This window comes from Saccoglossus kowalevskii, chromosome 12 (assembly GCF_978046115.1).
Source record: "Saccoglossus kowalevskii chromosome 12, keSacKowa6.1, whole genome shotgun sequence".
Classification (NCBI taxonomy): domain Eukaryota; kingdom Metazoa; phylum Hemichordata; class Enteropneusta; family Harrimaniidae; genus Saccoglossus; species Saccoglossus kowalevskii.
In genome coordinates this window covers 7,454,587-7,474,661 of record NC_140652.1, presented here as the reverse complement: position 1 = coordinate 7,474,661, position 20,075 = coordinate 7,454,587, and the positions used below count along the sequence as shown (strand labels likewise).

General features: G+C 36.0%; 1 protein-coding gene across 1 annotated transcript in view; it reads left to right on the top strand.

Moving 5' to 3' along the window:
• LOC100371185 (glutamine-dependent NAD(+) synthetase-like) overlaps positions 1-8,919 on the top strand; it is a 38,303-nt gene extending 29,384 nt beyond the window's left edge. Inside the window, exons 13-20 of the mRNA XM_085506377.1 lie at positions 42-210; positions 708-843; positions 1,564-1,670; positions 2,898-3,029; positions 4,257-4,326; positions 4,781-4,909; positions 6,595-6,771; positions 7,463-8,919. Coding sequence (XP_085362503.1) covers positions 42-210; positions 708-843; positions 1,564-1,670; positions 2,898-3,029; positions 4,257-4,326; positions 4,781-4,909; positions 6,595-6,771; positions 7,463-8,050 — 1,508 coding nt within the window. The 3' untranslated portion in view covers positions 8,051-8,919. The remainder of the gene's footprint in view (positions 1-41; positions 211-707; positions 844-1,563; positions 1,671-2,897; positions 3,030-4,256; positions 4,327-4,780; positions 4,910-6,594; positions 6,772-7,462) is intronic.
• Positions 8,920-20,075: the final 11,156 nt, after the last annotated feature.

The following is a 20,075-nucleotide window of genomic DNA, read 5'->3' as shown; positions in this document are numbered from 1 at the left end:
GTACCATAAATCAAGTCATTGCACACTTTTCGTTTCCATAGATACAGATGTGTTATCTGACGTACGCAGAATAGTCAGTGATAAAACATATACACCAAGAGATCCCAAAGACTTGGCTTGCAAACTGTTTACAACATGTTACATGGGAACAGTGAATTCATCTGAAGAAACAAAGGAAAATGCCAAGAGATTGGCTGCTGATATTGGCAGGTGAGTTCATCATGGAAGGTCAAAACTGTTGACTCAAATTCTACTTCATTCTTGCATGCTTGTGTTTGTGAAAATGTCTGTTTAGTTTAGTCGGTACATGTGGATTGCAGGGGAACTTCAACCAAGTACAGTGGTATGCTAATTTGCAATATGCTAATATGCAGTATGCTAATTTGCAGTATGCTAATATGCAGTATGCTAATTTGCCTGTCATGGAACTCACTGAATAGTGATAAATGTGTGTGGAAAAATGTTTTTCTTTTTATTAAGATTTATGTACAACTATGTCTATTATTATGTTCCCAGTCAAACAATGCCTGATTTTAACCTTCTCATTACTGTTATGTGCAAATTAGGTAAACATTGTTGATTAGGTGAACAACATTGTTGATTAGGTAAACATTGTTGATTACATTTTGTATCCACATTTGTTAATTTATTCAAAAATTATGTAGTTTACTTCACAATAACAAATGCCATATTTTTTGTTACCATAGTTACCATTTGAGCATCAATATTGATCCTGCTGTGTCTGCATCCGTTGGAATATTCACCACGGCAACAGGTAAAACTCCAAAGTTCAAAGTGCATGGAGGCAGTGTTCGTGAAAACCTTGCTTTGCAGAATATACAGGTACAGTTTTATTTATTATTAGTTTGATGCAGATTCAAGATGTTGAGTTTGTCTTCTATTCAACTCCTGTGTTAGACCATAAGAAATGGGTTCATTTTTTCAGTTGAAATTGCCCCCCCCCCTTTTTTTTTTTTTTTTAAATGTTTTTGTGCCAGGCGACAGTTCCGGACATTGAATGTCACTGTTGTCTCCCCTGACTTTTTTTTTTTGTAAGTTCAAATTGCAAGTGCTAGTGCTGACACATAGTGCATTTTGCCACAGAAGTCATTTTCTGTTTGGGCCTACATGACAGGGCTGTGTGGCCATCTCCATATCAAATGTCAATTTTAATATGCTATCCTGGCGTCAACCAGTCGAACACAAGCACCTGCAGACCTTAACCAAGGATTCCCCAAAGTCGCATTCGTTAGTGAATGAATCTCGGCCAGTGGAATTGGCCTTCCCATTGAGTCTGTGGCACACTCATCCAGGGTATGTCGACCCTTTGATGTTCAGCCTAAGGTTGGATTTGAACTCTGGTCTACCGATCATGAGTCTGATGTGACAACCACTATGCTACATTTTTTTGCACCAGTGACCGGTTTGAAATTGCCCTTTGCATGTTCATGTGTTTTATATCTCATATGGGGTTATCAATATTACATACTAAGAAATAATAGTGGAATTTTAACAATAAAAACTGATCAAAAGTGCTTGATAATGATAGAAAATTTATTATAGGCTCGTACAAGAATGGTTCTATCTTACCAGTTTGCCCAGTTATCACTATGGTCACGTGGATTAAGTGGAGGACTACTAGTACTAGGATCTGCTAATGTTGATGAAAGGTACATGTATCTCTTATTTTGGTATTGTTTTTACAAGACGGGTGAAATAATTGAAATTAAGCAGAGTTGAGAATATATAATGTTTAATATTAATCATTAATATTAATCACATGCTAAAGGCGTTAACAAGGGATGGGTTAAGTGCAAAACTCTTGGCAAGTCCACATTTGGGATTTCAAATGTTGTTGCCTAGATACATGTATTAAGATTAAGAATACTCACACTAGAACTGACGTTACTAGGATAGTTCAAATATGGACAATGTGTGCAGATAAGTATTATTAATTCCATCTGTGTTGCTTTGCAGTGATTTTCCAGGATTTGTTGTGATTTTTATTACCTGAACAAAGTCTATAGACTTCTATCAACATATTTCTTTGATTTCTTCTAGAAGTTTTAAAATAATCAAAGAAGTTTGATAGAAAGTTTATAGCATTTTCATTTGTTTTATAAAATTTCTTTTCAAAATTCTATAAAACTCTTATAGACATTCTATATAACTCAAATTCTACAAAATAGTCAAGTCTATTCAGAATCTATACTTAACTTCAATTATTCATACAAATTATACAACAAGCATGAAATGCGGTATGCGGTGGTTGCAGCACCCAGGAGCCACACGCGTTTATTACAACGTTTATTTATCCCCCTTACATATGTAAATATACACGAAATTGATGCCAAAGCCCCATCGCGAATACATCAACCGCCCAGGAAAAAACAGATATAAAAACCCGTAATGGGAGAAAAACATCTGGAAACCTGTACCCGATGCAATGTCAGATGTACCTAGGGGTGGACGTCGGGAGTCGTCCATATTAAGAATACAATACATATATAAAAATTAAAAATACATCATGAGTTGTTTGCAACCGAGACTGAATACAATAGAATACACTTCTTACTATATACTCATGAGCACCTGGCTACTTAGCCACTAACCAATAGGAGCAGGTGCAATGGCACCTGAATAATTTACATACGAATAGATAGCAATTATCTGCTAATCTACGAAACGCAGATAATTTATCATTCTATAAGATTTCTACAGAAGTCTATACAAGTCTGGAGAAAGAAGTTTATAGAACTTTTTTGTTATGTACTATCCTTAATCACGACTTGTGTAGATCTTTGGTATTGCATGGTTTGGCTTTTTAAATGTTATTGCTTTGAAATTGGGTGGAGTTCTCACTCGATACATTATATGATTTTTTACTTTATTATTAGCTTGAGAGGTTATCTCACTAAATATGATTGTTCCAGCGCTGATATCAATCCTATTGGTGGGATTAGTAAAACTGATCTCAAGAAATTCATCTTGTATGCAAAAGAAAAATACAACCTGCCTTCACTTGACAAGTAAGTAAAAAAAATTTCTGAGTTAAGGTGCTCTTTTTTAAACAACTGGGTACTTTTGATTAGTCCTACTGTTGTACCTGACCATCACAGTGTAGTGTATGCTTACTTGAACCTCATAATGCACACCTTAACAACTGAGATATGCTGGTTAGCACAACCAATAAACCTCATATCAAACCCGCAATTCAACTGTAATATTATCTGAATGACAGCCCTATAGACCAATGTAAAATTGTAAGAAGCAGAGATATTTTCACCTTCGCCAGCCAAGGTAAAATATGTGACCTCTCGGTAGAATCCTGCACAGGTTTGTGTAGTTGTATGTTTACATCAAGCTTTCAAAACAGTGTGATTCAAACCATGGGCTATTTTACTAATAGAACCAATGAGTCACATACCAAACAAAATTAGAAAAAAGTTATTCGTCTATTTTTCAAAATAAAATAGTAAATACCCCGGTGCATGTAAAATCATCACAATGTTGAAAGTACTAAAATTGAAGTCAATCACCCTACACTGTTACTGGCAATATTAGAAAAGTTGACCATTTCAAAACTGAGTTGGATTTCTCTAAAATTCTATTCCTAAACCTAAGGTTTGCTTATTCTGGTATTATGTTAAAGGGAAGCAGTCGTTGCGCTGCACATGTGCAAAATTTGTGTTGACGAACAATGCGCTCTTCTAATGGAGATCACAAGTATTAGGTTTGACCTGGGCGCGACTTGCACTAATTACTGCCAATGACTCTTTCGATACCTTTCAATCATCTAAAAAGTACCTAATTGAAGCTTGGTATTTTGTACTTGTTTATCTACGCAACAGTCAAAGTCACCATCTTTGTTTATATGAGATCCATATATCTCAAGCATGCGTGGCGCGATGACTACCATCTTTTAAATAATTCAGTTTGCAATACAGGCATGCCATCCCTTGCAAAATGTTTTTTTTTTTTTCAAACTAGAGAGGATTACATTCAGGGGTTTCTTAATGTGAGTTCTAATTATGGTGTCACATTTACAATGTGTTCAGCTTATATCCCCACATGCCATAGCAATTAATCTGTATGTATTGTATTGTATTGTATTCTATGTATTGTTTTATTTATTTGTTTGTTTTTTCAGACGCAGTATTTGTTGTGTAGTGCCAGATATTGAAAATTGCTTACTTTATTCTGTAACAACTGATTAATTTTGTATAATTATTAATTATTCATTTTTTTAACTGTAGAATCATCCAAGCACCACCAACTGCAGAACTAGAACCCTTAACTGCAGGGAAAATAGCACAGACAGATGAGGTAATGGGCTCCCTATCATTCTTTAAAGTACTATTATCTACTTTGTAGTTACTCTTAAGCTAATGGACACTGTGGTATAATAGTTATATATATATTTAAGAAGTATATTGTCTGATTATTTTATTTTTTAGCAATGGGTGACCAATGCAGATGTCTTTGTCAAAAAATATGTCTGTACTTTTTTCATTTTGGTCAATACATTTGGCACAATTACTCATAAAAGAACCCTCATGCTTTGCATTGTTGAGAGATTTGTCATGACTGGAATGTACAATAGTACACATTTCATTGCTGCAATCTACGAGTACCAGGACATCATAAATTTACTGAATATACATGTACATGTAGCATTGATATTCTTTTCTCTACTTTCATATAGATTTCCTCACATTAGAATCTCCAAAAATTAATATAAAATTCCAGAATCTCCAAATGTTTGTAATATTTATTGCAGGCAGACATGGGTATGACTTATGATCAACTATCAGTCTTTGGAAGACTTCGTAAAATGTCCAAATGCGGTCCTTACTCAATGTTTTGCAAGTTGATACATCAATGGAGGGACGTATACTCTCCAAGGCAGGTAAGTCAAATATTATAAATTGAAATCTTACTTCAGGTAATAATAACTGCTTATCATATTCAGTTAAAAAAGGTATTGACCATTTTTACAATATAGTTGTCAGGTAATACTATTATTTCCTTATTATTACCTTTTATACTGGTCTATTGTAACAATACTTTTATTATAGCTTATGTGCGATTGGTCAGAACTTGGTCACATGGTAGTGAATAAAAATCATTATTGTCAATACTACTTTGATCTTGATTTTGGCTTGCTTGTAATGAAGTGAAGGGAAAGTCAAAGGTGTGGCAAAATGTTGTCCGGTGTCGTAAACTTTATTGTCTTTTCTGTGTATGCGTAGCTGTAGTATTTACAGACTCAGATGTTCAATTTATGTTGTGCTTATTTATTCTGTATAATACTTACCAGAGTGTATGTCATTAATTTCTTCTTCAGATCATTAAAACTGATTTGCAGCAATTTGTGAATAAGGTCATTTGGAGAAGTCTGTATTACCAAATTAATGCTTAAAATTGTTTGTACAAATAAAAATTCAGGAGATACTATCAACCCATATACATTTCTATGTTTTCTAAAATAAGCATTATGCAGTTATATAAATCATGATGCACTTCAATAATGTTATGTACCATTTCTTTCCCAGTTTTGACAGTCTTTGCAAATCATATTCCATTTTTCAATTAAAGCAAATAATTCCAAAGTAGCAGGTAGAATGTGGTTGGTAGTTTGACAACAGATATCAAATTTAGAGTGTTCATATTCAAATTAGTAGTTATATGATGATAGTGTTATATATATGTCTATGCTTTATTTCTCACAAATCCCTCATGATGAAAAACAAACAAACATTGTACTCTGTGTTTCAGAAGAAAATTTTTTTTTTTTTTATTATTTGAACAGCAAGGCACATTTTCCTTGCATGTAGATTTTCTCTGAATCAAGAAAATTCACCACATGTATTTCAAGAGACAATCACTTGATGCAGGAATATTTTTGACAACTCAAGGATGCACAGTTTATGAAGTTTGTGGGTGATTTGTAAATAAGTAAAGTAAAGAATAAGTAAAGAACTGTAAGGGTTACTAATTCTGAGAATATTTCTCAATTTCAGGGAAAGTGCTTTGTTTACTGTGGGATGTTTGCGAATATATGCATGCTGCATTTTTCATTGTGTTTGCATCAATTGTGTTTGACACCTGGTAGTACAATGTTTGAAAGGCAGTGGTCATCATGCCACCTCCTGTTCATTACGGGACTCGTACCAAATACATTGTTTGTTTACATTAAATTCGAACACGTGCATCACAACGACCACCGCCCTTTAAAGCGAGGGAGTCGTCACGTACTCATGCGTCAGATGGCCATAGCGTGTCATTGTTTACAAACAAGCATCTACCCATGAGCCTTTGCATTTTTAGCATGTGTTGTTATCTTCACTTGGGACTCAATTCTCGCATGTGCGCAGGTGACGACCATCCCGCTTTAAGTGTGTAAAATTAGAAAGCTGGTAAACAATCAAGCCCAAGTGAATATAAACAACTTGTGTCTCAAGACTTGCAACATACATACAAAAGTCAGACTATTTCGTCCCCTGTTGTATCATTCCCAAAGTAAGTTAGTCATCTAAAAATGTTTTCATTTATTTGTAACTTATTCCTGCATATCATGTTACTGTTTTGCAGGTGGCAGAAAAAGTGAAGCATTTTTTCCGTACATACTCCATCAACCGACATAAGATGACAACACTGACCCCATCATATCATGCTGAATCCTACAGTCCTGATGATAATAGATTTGATCTACGTCAGTTTCTGTACAATGCAAAATGGCCCTGGCAATTCCGTAGTATTGATGAGCAGGTATGACAGTATGAACAGCAGGAAATAGAATATCTTTATTATGACGTTATTTGAATGCATTGTATTTTTACTTTCATTCCCAGCATCTCAGTGCTCAGCAGTTTGTTTTCCATTTGGTAGCACTTGAAATTAAGGAGCTATTAACATAATAATCAACCTGCAACCTGAAATCTTGCATACCATATCTGGTGCAACAAACTCTTGATTTCTTGTATGGTGTAAGTCTAGACTTTGTTTGTCAAGGCTTATGTTCGTTGTGAATTGTGTGCAGCGTCTTGTACGCAAGACTAGTTTGAAATTAACTGCTGCATGTAAGATGCAGAACCTATTCTGTTGCACAATGAATACATTCAGAATGCCTTGTTACATTTTGAGTTTGTTTCTCTGATTAGATACTTCTGTTATTTTTTAAGGGCTTAATATTAAAAAACTACAAAAATACTAATGATATGATGTGATATATTAAAAACCATTCCCCAGCTTTGTATAATATCATAATGTAATTTATACAGAAGAAATGTGACTGACGCTTATTTATTCATATATATATATATATATACACATATACATACATCATGCTTTTGTGATATATTGCTTCAATAATTCACTACATTATTGTTTCCTCTATCTTACCAACTTGTACACATAATTCATGAATTTTAGATCAAGTATGTTTTGCTTTTGTTAACAGGTGAAAACACTTGAGGAGAAAGATAAAGGAAACAGTCTCCATGGTAACACTGGGTCGTCTAAAAGGAAAGATGCAGATTATAGCGGAATGTTTGGTGGTCCTAAAAAAGAGCAGAAAGCAAGAAGAGCTTTCTTCACTGACAAAGCGCCGGATGAGACAGATGCTGGAGTATTGGTTGCTATGGAAACTGAAACCTCTTCGAGAAATTTCTCAATTTGCACTGATGCGTCCATTGTCAGTGTTAAGTATGAAGATGCAGGATGTGTTGTCATGACACCAACATCTGTCAGAGACGAGATTGAGATTTTAAAACATGACCGGCAAGGTTCTACCAGATCTGAACCAGGATTCAAAGGAAGAAAGCGATGTGCCAGTGTCATTGGTGAGGATTCAGGAATGACTGAGACCCTAAAAGCTCTTGCCTCAGTCAAGAAACGTAGAAGTTCAATATCTGGGCTCAAGCGATCTTTGAGTACTAGCGCTACCAGCAGTAGGGTCTCTGGATCGGGTGGTGCATGGTGGAAGCCCTGGACATGGAAAACTCCGACCAAAGGTAGCAAGGGACACATTACCCCAACCTATGTCTGATAGTTTAATATAATTGCCATGAATTGAGCTACTTAATACCCAAATAACATTAAAATAATTCCAAAAATGTATATTTATTGTATATAAATTTCAGTAAATTTATCATAGTTAGTCTCTGGTGCCTTTTTAAAAATCATTTGGGTACAGTGTATTGGTTGGAGGGGTTCTTGTGTGTTTCACACTCTAGGCAATTTCGCAGACAGTGTTTTTAAATGCCTATTATGTACCAAGCAAAATGCTCACCATCCAGTATTCGTTTTTGAACTATTGCCACCAAAGACCACCCCAAAAGTTCTGGATAAACAACTCAAACAGCTGTAAAATAGATAAAAGTAAGTAAATTGTTGAGTAATATATTTAAGCATACTATACAATCTACTCATTCATTGACAAAAAAAATGCATTTTGCTACATGATAGGTGTTCAAAAAACATTGTCAGCAAAATAGATGATTTCCCGTTCATTGCTCGATCTCAAAAAATGAACCTTCTTGCTTTTGAGCTCCAATTTCTTTTTTATATCTCTGTCAAATTGCCGATTTTTACCCTGACTTCATCAAAGTTGGCCATCATCAAATGTGTATAGCACATTATTAAGTGCGGAAATGCTACTAAAATACTCGCACTGAACAGAAAATGGTCTATTCCTTAGATTTCTATGCACATGAACCCAATTTTTGTGACGTTTTGTATTATATTGACCACATAATTGAAGGAAATGTAAATATGATTACTGTAATGAATAGAGCGAATTGATACAAATAATTTGAGTGGTTACTTAATGTTCTCTGATGTTTGTTCAGAAGATACTATTTTATTTTGATGGCAGTGAATGGAATTTGTTTACATTAAAAGTTAAGGTACTAAGCAGTGCTTTGTCATACATATTATGTGACTCCCGACCTAATCCCTCGAGATAAGTATTATAGGTAACAATTTCAATTACCAAAGCTATGATTCAACCCAGGCATTGCCAACTTTCTCAAAAATTGAAGAACAACATTGCTTACAAAATAATATGTGCGTAGTTACAGAAATAATCACGTTGATATGACAATGGATAAGCTTTCTGAAAGTGGTAAATTTGCTTATTCATACATGTATGTGTTTATGCCATATGCAACATTCTACAAAAATTTAGTACTGATATATGACAATACTTAAACAATCATGATACAGTTGCTTGATTTGTATATATTAATACATGATGTAAATACAAGTTATGTACACATGTGTGTAAGTTATAGTCCACTGTGATTTAGATGCAATAGGTGATTTTCCGTTCAACTGCGAGATCTCGCGAGTTGCGTAAAGACGCGCACCGTACGTCTGTCGCAAAGATCGAACGATTTGATTTACAAGTCGAATTTCTTTATTATGTAGCTCACATCGAAAGGCCGATCTTTGACAAGGGAATTTTGCGTTTGAATACCCTTACTTCATCGAATTGACCATCATCAAATCTGTGCAACAAAATACATCGAATCCCACGCGATGCTTGTCGCCACTCCGACGCTATGGCCTTTGTCTGTCCTGTTATTACGTTCCATTTTATGTATAACGCGGGGCCTCGCTGTCAACGGAAAACTATCTATTGTACTCTATACATTGGCAGTGGCGTCAGTGTAAGTTTCTCAGATAAGCAAAATAGAAATAAATCCTACCCATTAATATCAGAATTTGTAATTTATGAAGAAAATTCACAATATCAAGAGAAAAATACGCAAGTACGACACAACTAATATATGCTACAAGCCAATAAGCTGATTAGCGATCCACTCCGTTGCCAATGTAATGGTAGGACATAATCAAAAACAAAATGGAAACTTTATGCACACACTCAAACAACCTAGGATGGGATATGTCGAAGATTTTGACTCGAAGAATTGTGCGAGGATTCGTATCAAATCTTGGATACATTAGGACAACACTTTTTTTCAAATTTGTCCGCCTTTCTAGAGTGCAGGTGTGCCCTGTCTGTCTATCTTGACCAATATTGCTCCCCGCCACAAAAATTACAGAAAAGTTGAAAGCCTTTTCTGGCAAAACAGTTGCCTCAAATTCGAGGCGAAATTCTCAGCAATGACAAAAGATATGGGCCATCATTCATGCTGAGTAGAATGAGGTATTACCGATGTTTTACTCAAGATTTGTTGGCGGAGATGCATTTAGCATGTGTGACCTGCCGGCCAATTTTGAATCAAATCGGCCAAGCCAAATAAATCCCAGAGAAGTTCATAAATGAAGACACACGCAAGTGATTATAAGTGCAATCCTAGCTCAGCGGATTGCCAACAATATATGAACAAATCTTTCTGAACCACCTTGAATATATATGAAATCTGTACATACTAGAAAATCCTAGTCCACATCAAGTCTGAGATGATGTTATCACAGATGGCAATAAGCTCATTATATCTGCCTAAAACCTGCTATTTGTTAAGACAAGTCGTTCTACTAGTTTGGAGGATCATGTACATTTCTGTTCACTGGTCTTGAATTGCGTTTTATGGAGTTTTGTAGTCCGACACAAGCTATGCAATTCACCTACCTCTTCCTTTTAAGATGTCATAAAGAGATTATTGGAGATAATCATTCGTATAAATTATTCATGAAATATTACTTTATGATTTACATTAGTGTTCTAAATATGTCATTACCCATAATTTCTTTTGCTTGAATCAAATTCACTGGCTTCGTACATACTACCTTATTACCCAAGACAGTTGGACATTTGCCACATGTCACAACACTCATTCCCAAGTGCCACAGCTTGAAACAAGTTGTAAAATCTGATATTGGCTGGAACTTTTGTTTATATGGTAATGGACATGGTGAATGGCAAACGAGATGGTCAGAAATTAATAAAAATAATCGCAGGTTTACTCCACCCACCCCACTATGAAGTAAAATGCTGTTTATAAGGCCACTTATGATGGTTCCATGTTTCTTATTGAAAACAATTGTAATTATAAACTTCTATGCTCCCGTGGGGATCCATCATACTAAACAACAGGTGTCACTATTACTAAGAAAATATATATATCTATATCGTGAGTGTGGGCATATGGTGAATGCAAGTGTACAAATTATTTTAAGTCGCACCGTACTAGGTGTCGTGTTTTACCTTGCCCGAATCATCAACGATGGAAGGAAAAGGTATATTAAGGGAACAATTTTTGTCCGGCATTGTCGTCGTCGTCGTTAAAATCTGTTAATGTGTGCACAATAACTTTACTAATTCTATTCCAAACTTTTTTTAAGATTTGGTCACCTTATTCATCAGTCTTTCCTTAGTATGAACGACAAATCAGAAAATCTGTTAAAAAAACATTTTGGCTGTTTCTACTTGACTCATCACTGATGATATACATTCAAAATAGGAATATGCATTGCTGTGTGCTGTTCAACGAAGCAAATAATTTATCTTGTAATAATATCGTTGGTAATATATCTTACAAATTCCATGGGAATACTAGACCGACTCATGGAAAGAGTTGTTGCACAGTCTGATACACATTTGCAAACCTACCAATAAAATCTTTACAGAAAACAGGATGTCAGAAAATCAATATAAGCACTTATATGAATTGGGTACCGAACTTTTTATCAAGATCTGAAACCAATAAAAAACTGTTTAGTCCAAAGTTATCAAATCAAAAACAGTGCAAAGATACATAAAAAGTACGGAGATTGGTGCACATTCAGAATCACGTAATATACGTTGAACTATTATTGAGCAAATGGCTGCACCAAATAATCCTTTTTATGATCCTATCCTATTTATGAAAATTACCTTCAATTTAACCCCGTGCCACGAAGAACCCAACTTTTTGCCATTATCCCGGATTTACAATCATACAAAACACTAACTCTTATGAACGCCGATACTAACAGTGTTTAAACAGGGTATTGTACCCTTGTTTTCAATTTATTGTTTACAAGTCTGGCACAGTACTATTGCAACACTGTGTGTTCAATGTTCTTCACCTTATACTTATAAATAAATATAGAAAATGACGGTCTTAGGTTCTAAACGTACCTATGCGTTCATACGGCGTATACTAATAGCGGTATTTAAAAGAGGTGCTCGAGTTAAGAAACATTTATCGTTACAGTTTTTGTTTATAGCAGAAGTGTACTTTGAGTTCAGTGGCGTTTGGTCAAATACCGTGATTTTGGTTTTGATTGGCAATCACCGGAACAAACAGTCGGGTTACAGTCGTGTAACTTCTACTGTGTGACTGTTGGGAATATGATCATATAACAAAGCGAAAACATATACTTTGATTTCGCATATCAGTGAAAAGTCAGTCAAGTTACAGCTTCAGAATCCCGAAATGTCATGAAAGTCATCTGCATAGTTTTTACAATTACTTTACAAGTTGGGAGAGTTGTCGAAAATGGTAAAAGTAAATGTCAGGAATGGTCAGGAAGGTTGGTTAAAAAAGATAGGAACGTCATATGCAAAGCCAGAAAGATTTTGAAGGCGACAAAGTAATTTTAAAAGTTGCTTTGAAAGGAGGGAAATTATTTAAAATTTTTATTTTAAATAACAGATAACCGCTAACGCTGAGAGGTTTGAGCGAGGTTCTACCAGTCTGAGAGCCTATTTTTTCATTCTTTTTTTTTAAATAATTGATCTGTTGTGTGTTATGTAACCGACCATAACTACACAGCACAACTCATACATGCAGTTACAGTTGCGATGGGGGAAATACAACACGGACTATGCAAACCCAAAGGCTATAGATATGCAGCTAATGTTTGGAATTATATTAACACATTTAATGAATATTCAATACATGGCAAACAAGAAGGGTGTGTGTGTAAAATGTTAAAATGAAATAGTACGTTTTGTTACCATGACAAACATTGCATATATATTAGACCAAAGCCGCCAATACGGCCACAGTACAGCAACATCTGACCAAATCTGTCACTTTCGATTGATAAAATGACGTGAGATCCGCCGAGTACGCGCAAGTACTGGATAATCCTCATTATAATAACAAGGAAGATCATTTAAAAAAATCGTCATCTAATATTATAAAACAAGTCCGCTAACTTCAGCTCAAGAGCAGCTATGGTATTCATCCACATGAAGCGAATTGAAAGATCGTCAATGTTTGTATGAACGTCTTCAAGTTGACCAACATTTAACATGTAACAGCTTTTATTTTCACTATAAGTATATTTACAATCTCCCTAAATAATACAAAATACAAATACATGTCACAAACATTCATATCACCATGATTAATATATTGGTTTACAGGCATTCCCTACATTTCATTTCGAGTAACTCCTTATACACCGGGTTACATCAGCAAACAAACAATTACATCAACTACATTATATAGTATAGTGCAAACTTTCACTTAAAATTTAATCGATCGATTGATGTTTGAAAAAACAAAATACAAAGTCGTCATTAGGTTGTTGTCTTGCAATACATATTGTTGAACACATTGTTGTTTTCATGATAACGCGACCCGGATCTTTCTCAAGCTTCCAACTAACTAGCCAATATTTAAAAAGAAACTCCCTATTTACCCCCATCAGAAATATGATGTTTTGTCGGCGTTTGTCTGTTTGTCTGGCTGTCGGTCTGTTTGCGATTAAAGTTATGTGGCTCAGGTTGTCATGGAAATAGCATTTTTAAGAACGACTTTTCATTAATAACTCTAAAATTTATGAACATATTGTGATGATTTTTTCATTAGGGGTTGCCCTAGTTACAAAGACAAAAAAACGTCCGCAAAATATAACCATCTTGGCGGAGAAACACACAGTAACAAAGACCGAATAAAAAAGCTAAAAATTGTCTATATTGCAACGTCTTGTACACGAAATAACTAAGTATCTATAGTATGATAACATGTCTTGTAGTGCGTTGAGTTTAATACTTGGCAGATAATAATTGACTCACATATTAATTCGAAATGGTCACCTGATTTACATATTGTATAGAAACGTTGATGTGGTTCAATCCCTCAAGACCCTCCCTTCCAAATATCACTGTTTCGCAAAAGGTTCACACAGATGCGACCCTATTCAAGGACACGTGTATATAAGTTCGTGGAGGAAACGGTGGCACCAGCACGAGGGCAGAGAGGGCGATGTTGGAGGGACGTCGCCCCTAAAATCAAGCTGAAATTCTTTGTGTAAGCAAAATTTGTCCCCCCCCAATGCAGGAAATAACATTTCAGAGGGTCTAGAGTTCATGCAACATTTCGTGCAGCCGCCTCAGGGCAATCAATTATTTGATGGTACCCGAGCAAAGTACATACTTTAATCAAAAAGCTAAATGAGTTAAAGTTTGTGTAAAAAGGGTTGCATTATACTTGTTTCAGTGAGATACATACTATTGTTTGACCAAAGGTCTGTTACTATTAGTCATTTTGTTTTTAAGTGGCGTGGCAATCAGAAAGAGGCTGACATAATAAAGTTCAGTGCGTCGAGTGTCATAATCATGAAGTTGGTACAGGTCGAGTCACTTTGGTATTTTGCCGCCCATTTGCGTTATTTCCTGTGACTAGATCACTCGCGGTTTTATCGGCAATGCGTCCAGACACTCAAGTAAATCCGCCTAAGACTGTAAAACAATTAATAAGGCTTAATACCTTGAAATCAAGGAGGTTGCTGAATGAGTGTGCTATTTTTATTCACGACTTCTTATCTAATTATCATGCAATGTTTTGTTTGTATTCTGTGTCTAGCTTGTATTTTTTAACAAATCAATAATTTAATAACAACTATGATATATTCTCAGTATAAATAATTCATATCGTCGAATAGTGTTTCTAAATTATTTTAATATTGTCATACCAGTCTGGGAAATCGAAACGGCGGTAACCAGACTCGTGTTCTTCTCGTGCCATAGATGAAAATTAAAAACCTTTCACGTGTTCTCGATTTTTAAGGCATTTAGTAAATATGATACACTGATGAGTGCTCCATTCTCCATTCTTTTGTCATAAAATAATAGAGATATTATATAAATAGATCGTGGAATAAATATTCGATTGACTGTAGTACGCAGTGCCATGTCACTTCGTCTAGCAATATTTCACGCAAGGGCGTTAGGCAAAAGTGTTGGATCAGTGATATATTCTGCTTTGAAAGTTTTATCTCGTTCGCGAACATTATTTATGGTGTTTGTAGTTGACGGTCGAGTGCCAAATAAGCACATCATCATTATTTTAGTGTAAAATACGAGGGGCGTTCAAAATGCCTCCGACCCACTTCCAGTTGTCTGATCTAGATAACATTTTGCATGTGTAATAATTTACATCTTTATGCGTTATATTGCAAAAACAGCTCTGAACTAATTGTGGTTTCTGATTTACAGGTGTTTGAACTGAGTCAGGTGTGGAATGAAGCCAGTTGAGTGTCGCGCAGTGATCCGGTTTTTGTATTTTAAAGAACGCACACTAAAGGAGATTTTTACTGAAATGAACGAAACTTATGATGATGATGCCCCATCATATGATCTTGTAAAACACTGGCATCGTGAATTCAAAAATGGCCGGAAGTATATGGAAACAGCTCCCAGACTTGGTCGTCTCTCTTCTGCCATTTTGGTAGATCGACGCATTACTCTTCGCCAAATAGAGGTTAAGATTATTACAGGGTCTATGGAAATTATCATTCATGACCATTTGCATATGCATAAGGTGTCTGCCAGATAACGCGTCGAGTGCTCGAGGATGAATTTGGAAATGTCCCAAGAAGATGAGTCACAGTTTTTTAAAAGACTGATAACACATGATGAAACTTGGGTCCAACACTATGATTCAGAGACCAAAGCCATGTCAATTCAGTGGAAGCACTTGGACTCATCACCTCCGAAGAAGACAAGGGTGCAGCCCATCCCTTGGCAAGGTCATGTTAACAGACTTCTGGGACCAGGATGGAGTACTGATGAAATATTTCCTGGCTAAGAGTACCACAATTACAGGAGCCTATTACGCTTCACTTTAGATTAAATTAAGAGAAGCTATCAAAATCAAGAGGCGGGGCAAGATCAGAAAAGGTATCCTTCTCCTGCAGGACAATGATCCAGTCCACAGCTCGCAAGTCGCCAGATCAGAAGCATGGGTGTGTGGCTATGAAACCCTCCCTATCCCTCTTACTCTCCTAACCTTGCATCCTCTGACTTTCATCTCTTCCCAGCCATGAAGTTGTTTTTGAAAGGAATGCGTTTGGGATGATGCAGCCTTGATTTCTAAAGTTACGACATGATTGGAGGAAAAAAAACTGGGAGGTTCTACAAAAACGGTGTCCAGAGTTGCATCAAACGATGTGAGAAATGCATAACTCTGGATGGTTCCTATGTAGAGAAAGACTAATAACTGGGCTAAGTTTCATAAATCTCCTTATAGTACGTAATTTGTATGTGATGGTTTAGAAAAATCTTTATAAATACAGAAATATACCAAATTTTTCATGAACATATTTGTTTAGTCATCGCACCCTGACATTGACTGTACAAATAATGTTCAAAATCAGAGTCACCCGGGAAGTTGGTTGTTAACAACCCATGAGTAGCTGCAGTATTGCGAGGGTATATTGTTCTTTTAATGCCGGTAAGATTATTTCTGCCGCCATCGAACTAATTTCCAATATGTGTTTTTTAATGATTGAACATGGTGCATACCTTATTTTATAAATGGCAGATATGCATAATAATGCAAATACTCGTAAAAAATAGTACGATCATTGGACGAAAATAGATAGTCAGCTTTGGATGTGACATACCCCGTCTATTTATTATCAAGAGCGGGGTGAAAGCGTTCTATATTCGAATGTTACGCGCGGCCATGTCTTGTACGCGCTAGACTTACGTTTTTTATTACTCGGAGTCTGAGCAATACGCAAAATCATTACATGTAAGATTTCGATCAAAATATGCCAACACGGCAATTGCTCTTAGTGCTCTTTTTTTCCCATTTCTAGAATATAACTAATAACTAATTTTATCCAAGAATGAAAATAATCATGTATTATTTCTAGTATTTTATTAACCCAGACACTGTTGCATACCGCTCTTGGTTCACGTCATCATACCTATCATCTGTTTGCATAGTAACATGATTATTTATGGTTTCAGGTGACCTTATTTCTGTGCATTGCTCAATGATGGTCCGGGAGGTCTACACACCTTTTTTTTCATTTGAAATCCTCATGATGACCTTTGTCAGGATCGAGTGGCTAAAGAACGTAAACAGCCAACTTTGAAACAGTTCTGCACTGAGGCTGTCCTGATTAGCAATGAAGGGATATATCGTGGTGGGTGAGATAGGGTTGCGTTGTGTAGAGAAATATACGTCCATGAAACAAAGTCAGAGTTCTGAGAGATCCACTTTATTGCAACACGTGAGAGTACATTGTCAAAACCAGAACTACTCCCTCCAAAAATATATAGCTTGGAGTATTTGCATAATGTTATCAAAATAGAATACATAACTATGATTAGTTTAATTCAAAGTGGAAGACTCCACTATTATAGCAACAAGTAACTAGCCTTAGTTACAATGTCAAAGATTTTACAAAGGGGCGGCAAGACCAACACCTAACTTGCAACATTGAATGGTAAACAAAATACGATGTCATACAACATGGGTAAACGGTAAAAATCTGAACCAATGCATATAAATACATTTTTAAATGTTGATTATATAGGAGCTCTCAGCGATATACTCCAAACGGCAGCGAAAGGTCTCACAATCAACTCAGTCAATTAACTTTGAAAATTTAACATATGAATCATCAAGGTGGAAATTTGTTTTTCTTCAAAAAATCAATTGAATTGAGGGTACTATTACTCACCCTTCTCAACACAGTATATTAAGGTTGGCATAACAACAATATAAAAGAGGGTACATATAAACACACTATTATATATTAGTTCATTATTCTTAACATATGATTCTTGGACTAGAGTCAGTGTCATTAATGTGACCTTATGGTCTATATAGAGTTATATCAATTGTATACAATAAATTATAGCTACATGCATTTAAGTTAATTCTAAAGAGTATTTGCTTACAATTAGAATTATACAAGATTCTCATCTTGTAGTAAGTGAATTCGTTCAGCGGCCTGTACCACATCAGCTCGTTTCGAGTTCAAGGGTCTTACTGTGTTCAAAGAGTTTATTTCGTTGTCAGGGGCAACAGGCAAGTAATTGCCCGTTTCCTCAGTGATTAGAGCAGGTATGTTCTCAGGAGTTTCTGTATTCAGTTCAAGCGGGTAGAGACGATATATAGGTCGATTAGTCTTACCATGTTCGGTTTTCAATTCAACACTATGAACAACTTTATCAGCTCCAGGTAGAAGTTTGGTAACTCGTGCGAGTACGATTCACACGTTTAGTAACATCTTCATGTATCAAAACAATTTCTCCAATACGAACACGATTTGATGTGGTTACTTTAATTTCGTTAAAATGTCGCTCAGTAAGGGAAGTCAGATATTCATTTACCCAGCGTTTGCGGAAACCATTCTGCAATGTAGAGAGGTACTGCTCTCGATTGTTAGCAGTAATGTTATTCAGTTCGAAATTATGGCTAGGATTACTGGCGTTTATTTGAGGCAGACTTCGTAGTGGACGACCATTTAGGAGATGGGATGGCGTCAGGGGTGATAAAACATCAACACTTGGCGACAGATAAGTCAATGGTATGTCATTTACTGCAGATTTCACTTCGGATAATAAAGTTGATAATTCAATAAAAGTGAGGTTTAGAGCGGCGTGCGATAACGCGACGTATTGCTAATAAGAACGAGGTAGTAGAGAGATCAGACAATAATTCAAGATGGGTCGCACGTGTTATACATCATGTAAACAAACAAACAAACAAACAAACAAACGTGCGATTTGAGAACAGTTCCGTTGTACGGATTTTTAACTAACAAATGTCCGGTAAAATCCACACCACAAAATTTCAATGGCGCGGCTTTCCTAACTCTAAACTCTGGTAGGGCAGTTTGAATTGATCGCGGATATGGGAGACCGTCTACTTTCCTGCAAGCAACACAATGTCGTAGCATGTTGTTTACATGACAACGTATCGCTGGGATCCAATGTCGTTCGCTTATCTTTGTAGCTTTAGTAACAGGCCCATGATGTTCTAGTCGCGTATGAGAATCGCGGATAATCAGCGTCGTATAGGGATGATTCTCGTTGAGTAGAATTGGATGTACCGTCCAAGGAAGTTGAGAAGTATTTTGAAGTCTTCCTCCGACACGTAGTATTGAACAGTCATCAACATATAATCGAAATTGATATTGCAATTGTCCGATCGTTTTTCGTTTATGCTGTAGCGACTCTTGTTCAGCTTCGTAATGTTTACCTTGTACATATTTGGCCCAGTGCGTTTCAGCGTTATTTATTTATTCAGTTGAGCTGCGTAGATTTACGTGCGACTTTAGCTTCTCGGTGAAACAAAGTACGCATGCAGTGACGGTCAGTAGTCGGGACAGACGATTGAATTAAGAAATGTCAATAATATTAGCAATATCAACATTTTCCTTAGTCGATTCAGTTTCATTGATGTTCAGTTTGATACAATCGAATCTGTCCGGGTAATTTCGGTAGTGTTCGGTACAGTAGAAAAATCAAGACGTCGATCAGTTTGAGTATTGTCCACGGAAATGTGATTGAAGGAGACAGACTCTTTGATTTTGTCAATTTCGGTTACACAAACACTAAGGTTTATGTCACGAGGGGTTTCGATCACAATCGTATCTTGAATGAGATTGGTTCGAGCTTTTTCCTGTCCTTCATACACGCTTTCGTTTCTTGGCACATAGACTTGAATATCAGCGGCACTTCCGGTCACATTTTGTCTTCGATTTCACGATGTTTCGCTCATTTGGACGATGAATTTTCGGATATATCTTTAGCATCAAACAGCTTGTATTCTGGGCATTTCTTTCGATCAGAGAACCAGCTTGGTCCCATCCACCATAGAGTAGATTGTTCTAAATCTTCTAGGGATAATCTTCGGGTGAGAAGG